Source organism: Triticum urartu, chromosome 7A (assembly GCF_056163025.1).
Source record: "Triticum urartu cultivar PI428250 chromosome 7A, HENAU_Tu73, whole genome shotgun sequence".
In the NCBI taxonomy this organism is placed as follows: Eukaryota; Viridiplantae; Streptophyta; class Magnoliopsida; order Poales; family Poaceae; genus Triticum; species Triticum urartu.
Window position 1 is genome coordinate 696,055,092 of NC_141879.1, and position 7,763 is coordinate 696,062,854.

At 43.0% G+C, this 7,763-nt stretch overlaps 1 protein-coding gene across 1 annotated transcript; it reads left to right on the forward strand.

The window, feature by feature from the left end:
• Window positions 1-696: 696 nt before the first annotated feature.
• On the forward strand, window positions 697-2,891 carry LOC147961672 (uncharacterized). Its single transcript, XM_087533896.1, has 3 exons — window positions 697-720; window positions 808-2,567; window positions 2,663-2,891. Exons 1-3 carry the CDS (start codon window positions 697-699, stop codon window positions 2,889-2,891), a joined length of 2,013 nt encoding a protein of 670 aa, XP_087390022.1.
• Window positions 2,892-7,763: the final 4,872 nt, after the last annotated feature.

The following is a 7,763-nucleotide window of genomic DNA, read 5'->3' on the forward strand; positions in this document are numbered from 1 at the left end:
TTGTTTGATGCTGTGGAGATCAGATATTGGGATAGTTCCAAACTTTGTTGGGTCCCTGTGCAGTGTGATGCAGAGTTAGGTATGATGTTTGCAAGTAATGCAGCAACTATTTCATGCAATTTGGAAATCATAGTTATACAAAGAACTAGAGGCCAGAGATGTGTGAACACATCTAGTTCCAGGCCATCTGGATCCAGAACTAGGGCTAGCAGTAGAACACCAAGTGCTCCTAGAACACCAAGTGCTTATGCAACTGCAAGTGTCAATGAAAGCCAAGAAAACCAAAAGAAGCCACTTGATCCTGTTGTGGAGGAGGCATTGCCTGATGCACCTGGTGTGGAGGATGAGGTTCTATATCCTGGATATGTCCAGCACAATAATGATGAAGGAGATGCAACAGATAAAGAGTACATTCCTGCAGAATTTTCAAATGCAGATGATGATGAGAAGCAAGAGGATGTTGAGATGGGAGTTTTTGAAGATGCAGAAGAGGACAGACCTGTAAAGATGTAGGACAGGTAAAATCCATGTATTGATGAAGGTGTGGTATTCTCTAGTGCAGTTGACTGCAGAAATGCAGTTGCAAGCTTCTCAATCAAGTCTGAAACTGAGTCCCTTACTCTGAAAAGTGATCCAACAAGGTTTACTGTCAAATGTGCTTATGAGAGATGCAAGTGGAGACTGGATGCCTATTTAATGAGGAAGAGCACATTGTTTCAGGTATTGTATTTTTGTCCTTTTGTTTTAGTTTATTTTCAGGTATTGCATTTTCTGTACTAATCTCATTGTTTCTTTGGTTTGTTTGAGATTAAAGTCAACCCATATAAGCATACATGTCCTAGTGTGAATAGATCTCAGAGATTGAGAGCTGCAAAAAGAAGATGGATAGCAGATGCTTCTATGGCATGGATCAGAGCAAATCCAGGAATTGGTACTAAAGAAATTCAGAGCAAGTTGTTAGAGAAATATGGTGTGGAGGTGCCATATGACAGATGCTACCATGGCAAAGAGATTGCACTTGACAAACTGTATGGAAAGTATAGTGATAGCTTTCAGCTATTATATACTTTCAAAGCTGAAGTAGAGAGGGCATCACCAAGCAGTATTGTGGAAATTGAGAAGCACACAGTTGAGTACAAGCTTAATAACAAGAAGTTCTACAAGGAGTGCTTTAGAAGGGTGTTTGTGTGCTTCAAAGCATGTCAAAAAGGTTTTCTGGAGGGGTGTAGGCCATACCTAGCTGTAGATGCTACTGCACTGACTGGTAGGTTCAAAGGGCAACTTGTGGCAGCATGTGCCCTAGATGGACACAACTGGTTGTTTCCTGTTGCATATGGTGTTTTGGAAGGGGAGTCAATTGAGAGTTGGACTTGGTTTTTTAGCAACCTAAAGAAAGTAATAGGTCATCCAGAAGGTTTAGTGATACATACTGATGCTTGCAAGGGATTGGAAACTGCTGTTGAGGATGTATACCCTGGAGTGGAGCACAGAGAGTGCATGAGGCACTTGGCCCAAAATTTCAGTAAGAAATTCAAGGGGAAGTTTTATGATGATAATTTGTGGCCATGCTCACTAACTTGTAGCATCAAGAAACACAACTATCACTTGAACCAGTTGAAAAGCAAGCCTAAAGTAAAGGAATATCTGGAGGAACACCACACAAAAATATGGGCAAGAGCTGATTTCAATGAGATGAGCAAAGTTGACTATGTCAATAACAACCTAGCTGAGTCATTCAACTCCAGAATCAAAAAATACAAGAGCCTACACATAGTTGATCTGCTAGACAAGATAAGGCAGTATATCATGGAGAAATTTGACTTAAGAAACAGAATTGCCTCTGACCATTTCATTGGGCACTACATCATACCAGCAGTAATGAAGGTGTTAATGGAGAAAACAAAAGGTTTGCAAATGAGTATAGTGAGGAGAAGCCCAACAGAGGCAGAGGTGACTGCTACTGACAGTGAGAAGAGAGAATGGAGGTACCCTGTTGACTTAGAGCGCAGGTCTTGCAGTTGCAGACAATGGCAGATCACTGGTAAACCATGCATCCATGCACTTTTCTTTATCACTACTCTAAGAGGTGAAGCAAGTGGAATAGATCAATATGTCCACAAATATTACTCAGTTGACATGTTCAGAGCTACTTATGCTGAGAACCTACCAGCTCTAGAAGGCAAGCAACAATGGGACATTATAGATCCTGGATTCAAATTGTGTGCTCCTGTTCTACACAGAGCTCCAGGCAGACCAAGAAAGCAAAGGATTAGAAGTGGCACTGAAGGAAAAGGCCTTGGTCCTAGGAAGCACAAGTGCAAAAGGTGTGGGAGATGTGGACACAAAGCCGAGGGATGCAAACAATCTGTTGATCCAGCCTTTGGAGAAGATGAACATTGGGGAGCAGACAATGCAGATGATCATCCTACAGCCAATGAACCAGCAGAAGCAGAAATACAAGAGGAGGAGGAGGAGGATGAGACAGCACGTGATGTTCTGCAGCAGCAGATGCCACCACCAAAGGAGCCCTCACATGATGCATCTACAGGAGCTAGTTGTGCAGTCAGGTATAAGATCTTGGCTTACAAATTCTTACATGTTTTGATCTTACTGCTTTCTTTATAAAATCTTTCAAATTGTGATATGCTTCCACTTGTTTTAGCCCTAGGAAAAATTATAAAAGGGCAGCAGCAAGAGGAGCTTCTCCCAGGTGTGTCAAGCAGAAAGCAGTTGTGGAACAGGAGCAAGAAAGCAGTGTTCAAAGCAAAGGTTTCTCTCCAAAAAGAGCAGCAGCAATTGAAGCTCCAAACCCATCAAAGAACACTAGAAGCAAGGCAATGCTAGCTCCAAACCCAGCCAAGAACACCAGGAGCAAGAAACTTAAGTTCTAGTGCTATGTTATCTTGTTGTTATGCACTTAAGTTCTAGTACTAAGTGTGCTTAAATGCACTATGAAGTTGCTATATTTGGTACAATGTTAGTTTGTTGAATTTGGTACAATGTCAGTTTGTTCTATTTGGTACAATGTCAGTTTGTTGAATATGTGCTCTATTTGGTACAATTGGCACCTGATTGAATATGTGCTCTATTTGGTAAAATATGTGCTCTTTTTGGTACAATTGGCACTACATATGGAATAAATATGTATTTGGTACAGTGTCACAAGCATCAGTAGTTCATAATGATCTTCAAATTTAGCATAGAAAAGTGCATCATAAACAACATTCAACACATCTCTCTCACACACACTTTCTTCAACAACTGCTAGAAACTAGAACACAAAAAACACAGCAACACACATTCCTACAAACAACAATGCCAGAACTAGCAGCATCTCATCTCTCTCTCACTGTCTTCTTCAAAGCTAGATTTTTGTTTGACAGCTCCATGTGTTGCTTCTGCATTTTGTGGCTTCTGATCCAACTTTGTTCTAGCTCTGCGTGCAGGTCTTCAAAAGCAAGGGCAGCACGCAATGGAGGAGGAGGATCAACCCAAACGACCCAGTGACACTCATGTGGTAACTGCTTGAACATCAAATTAACAAAACATTAGAGACTGCATAAACACCATCTTAAACATGGTATAATTCACAAGATCTTAAATCTAGAGGACACCCTAAAAAACGGCGGCCAGTGTTAGCTCCTCCCCACGCAACACGCCGGGCAGGAACAAGGCCATGACCAGGGCAACGATGCTTTGATAAAAGCTCCAATCCGCAATAACTTTCATCTGGAAGATAGAACTCGGAGACATGCTCCACAATCCCGACCCCATCAACCTAAATCAGAAATTTCCCCAATTATCACAAACCCTAGAACGCATTGGGGGGAGGAAGAAGCGTTGCCGGAGTTTTACTTACCTCTCCGAGCACCGGCAAGAAGATGGAAGAGCCCGAGACTCGCCATGCGTCGCCGCTCCTTGCTCTACCGCGCCACGCCTTGCCTCCCACTCCTTTTTCCTCACCGGCGTTCTCGCTCTCCTCTGTTTGCTTGCGCTAGCACATTTCGGACGAAGGGGTATCAGGTATAGCACCGATAGGGGCAAAAATGTCCAAAGTAACGCGTCGTTTGCGGTCAAACGGCACTGACTGGACAGAGAGGTGCCGGAAGGGCAAAAACGCAAGGGGAGCAGTCAAAGCTGGGCAAGACCGCGTGTTTTCCAAAATTAGGGGTAAATCAGTCGAGGGTGACCCAACTAAGGGTATAAATTCAATTCTCCCATGACATATTGTTGATCGGAAATAATGTAGAATTATTCTGGAAAGCATAAAGGAATATTTGAAAGGAGTTTTTCAAAGAAAGACCTCGGTAAAGCTGCTTACATATTGAGCATCAAGATCTATAGAGATAGATCAAGACGCTTGATAAGTTTTTTCAATGAGTACATACCTTGACAAGATTTTGAAGTAGTTCAAAATGGAACAGTCAAAGAAAGAGTTCTTGCCTGTGTTGCAAGGTGTGAAATTGAGTAAGACTCAAAGCCCGACCATGGCAGAAGACAGAAAGAGAATGAAAGTCATTCCCTATGCCTCAGCCATAGATTCTATAAAGTATGCCATGCTGTGTACCAGATCTGTTGTATACCCTACACTGTGTTAAGCAAGGGAATACAATAGTGATCTAGGAAGTAGATCACTGGACAGCGGTCAAAATTATCCTTAGTGGAATAAGGATATGTTTCTCGATTATGGAGGTGACAAAAGGTTCGTCTTAAAGGGTTACGTCGATGCAAACTTTGACACTGATCCAGATGATTCTAAGTCTTCATCTGGATACATATTAAAAGTGGGAGCAATTAGCTAAAGTAGCTCCGTGTAGAGCATTGTAGACATAGAAAATTGCAAAATACTTACGGATCTGAATATGGCAGACCCGTTGACTAAACTTCTCTCACAGGCAAAACATGATCACACCTTAGTACTCTTTGGGTGTTAATCACATAGCACTGTGAACTAGATTACTGACTCTAGTAAACCCTTTGGGTGTTGGTCACATATCGATGTGAACTATGGGTGTTAACCACATAAAGATGTGAACTATTGATGTTAGATCACATGGCGATGTGAACTAGATTATTGACTCTAGTGCAAGTGGGAGACTGAAGGAAATATGCCCTAGAGGCAATAATAAAGTTATTATTTATTTCCTTATTTCATGATAAATGTTTATTATTCATGCTAGAATTGTATTAGCCGGAAACATAATACATGTGTGAATACATAGACAAACAAAGTGTCACTAGTATGCCTCTACTTGACTAGCTCGTTAATCAAAGATGGTTATGTTTCCTAACCATAGACAAAGAGTTGTTATTTGATTAACGGGATCACATCATTAGGGGAATGATGTGATTGACTTGACCCATTCCGTTAGCTTAGCACTCGATCGTTTAGTATGTTGCTATTGCTTTCTTCATGACTTATACATGTTCCTATGACTATGAGATTATGCAACTCCCGTTTACCGGAGGAACACTTTGTGTGCTACCAAACGTCACAACGTAACTGGGTGATTATAAAGGAGCTCTACAGGTGTCTCCAAAGGTACATGTTGGGTTGGCGTATTTCGAGATTAGGATTTGTCACTCCGATTGTCGAAGAGGTATCTCTGGGCCCTCTCGGTAATGCACATCACATAAGCCTTGCAAGCATTGAAACTAATGAGTTAGTTGCGAGATGATGTATTACGGAACGAGTAAAGAGACTTGCCGGTAACGAGATTGAACTAGGTATTGAGATACCGACGATCGAATCTCGGGAAAGTAACATACCGATGACAAAGGGAACAACGTATGTTGTTATGCGGTCTGATCGATAAAGATCTTCATAGAATATGTAGGAGCCAATATGAGCATCCAGGTTCCGCTATTGGTTATTGACCGGAGATGTGTCTCGGTCATGTCTACATTGTTCTCGAACCCGTAGGGTCTGCACGCTTAAGGTTTCGATGACAGTTATATTATGAGTTTATGAGTTTTGATGTACCGAAGGAGTTCGGAGTCCCGGATGAGACCGGGGACATGATGAGGAGTCTCGAAATGGTCGAGACGTAAAGATCGATATATTGGATGACTATATTTGGACATCGGAAAGGTTCCGAGTGGTTCGGTTATTTTTCGGAGTACTGGGGAGTTACGGGAATACGGGAGAAGAAGTATATGGGCCTTATTGGGTTTTAGGGGAGAGGGAGAGGCAGGCCGCGCGCCCCCCCAAGGCCTAGTCCGAATTGTACTAGGGGGAGGGGCTGCGCCCCCTCCTTCCTTCTCTTCCTTCTTCCCCTTCCTTGTCTCCTACTCCTACTACATGGAAGGACTCCTAGTCGGACTAGGAAAGGGGGAATCCTACTCCCGGTGGGAGTAGGACTCCCCTAGGGCGCGCCATAGAGAGGGCCGGCCCTCCCCTCCTCCACTCCTTTATATACGGGGGCAAGGGGGCGCCCTAGAACACACAAGTTGATCTTCGTGATCATTCCTTAGTCGTGTGCGGTGCCCCCTCCACCATATTCCACCTCGGTCATATTGTAGCGGTGCTTAGGCGAAGCCCTGCGACGGTTGAACATCAAGATCGTCACCACGCCGTCGTGCTGACGGAACTCCTCCCCGAAGCTTTGCTGGATCGGAGCCCGGGGAGCGTCATCGAGCTGAACATGTGCCAAGAACTCGGAGGTGCCGGAGTAACGGTGCTTGGATCGGTTGAACCGGGAAGACGTACGACTACTTCCTCTACATTGCGTCAACGCTTCCGCTTCGGTCTACGAGGGTACGTAGACAACACTCTCCCCTCTCGTTGCTATGCATCACCATGATCTTGCGTGTGCGTAGGAAAATTTTGTAATTACTACGTTCCCCAACAATATGTTAAGATCCTATATGCATATTATTACCCCTCTGATTATGAACATGAATATGCTTTGTGAGTAATTACGTTCGTTCCTGAGGACAAGGGAGAAGTCTTGCTATTAGTAGTCATGTGAATTTCGTATCCGTTTGATATTTTGATAAGATGGATGTTGTCTAGCCTCTAGTGGTGTTATGTGAACATCGACTACATAACACTTCACCATTATTTGGGCCTAGAGGAAGGCATTGGGAAGTAATAAGTAGATGATGGGTTGATAGAGTGACAGAAGCTTAAACCCTAGTTTATGCGTTGCTTCGTAAGGGGCTGATTTGGATCCATATGTTTCATGCTACGGTTAGGTTTACCTTAATACTTTTGTTGTAGTTGCGGATGCTTGCAATAGAGGTTAATCATAAGTGGGATGCTTGTTCAAGTAAGAACAGCACCCAAGCACCGGTCCACCCACATATCAAATTATCAAAGTATCGAACGCGAATCATATGAACGTGATGAAAACTAGCTTGACGATATTCCCATGTGTCCTCGGGAGCGCTTTTCCTATTATAAGAGTTTGTTCCAGCTTGTCCTTCGCTACAAAAGGATTGGGCCACCTTGCTGCACTTTATTTACTTTTTTTACTTGTTGCTCGTTACAATTTATCCTATCACAAAACTATCTGTTACCACTTATTTCAGTACTTGCAGAGAATACTTTGCTGAAAACCGCTTATCATTTTCCTTCTGCTCCTCGTTGGGTTCGACACTCTTACTTATCGAAAGGACTACGATAGATCGCCTATACTTGTGGGTCATCAAGACTCTTTTCTGGCGCCGTTGCCGGGGAGTGTAGCGCCTTTGGTAAGGAAAAATTTATATAGTGTGCTGAAATTTACTGTCACTTGTTACTATGGAAAGTAATTCTCTGA

Coding starts and splice junctions, on each gene's coding strand:
- LOC147961672 (XM_087533896.1), top strand. CDS start 697: ATGAGGAAGAGCACATTGTTTCAG. Junction 721..807: donor GGAAGAGCACATTGTTTCAG/GTATTGTATTTT, acceptor GGTTTGTTTGAG/ATTAAAGTCAACCCATATAA. Junction 2,568..2,662: donor GGAGCTAGTTGTGCAGTCAG/GTATAAGATCTT, acceptor CACTTGTTTTAG/CCCTAGGAAAAATTATAAAA.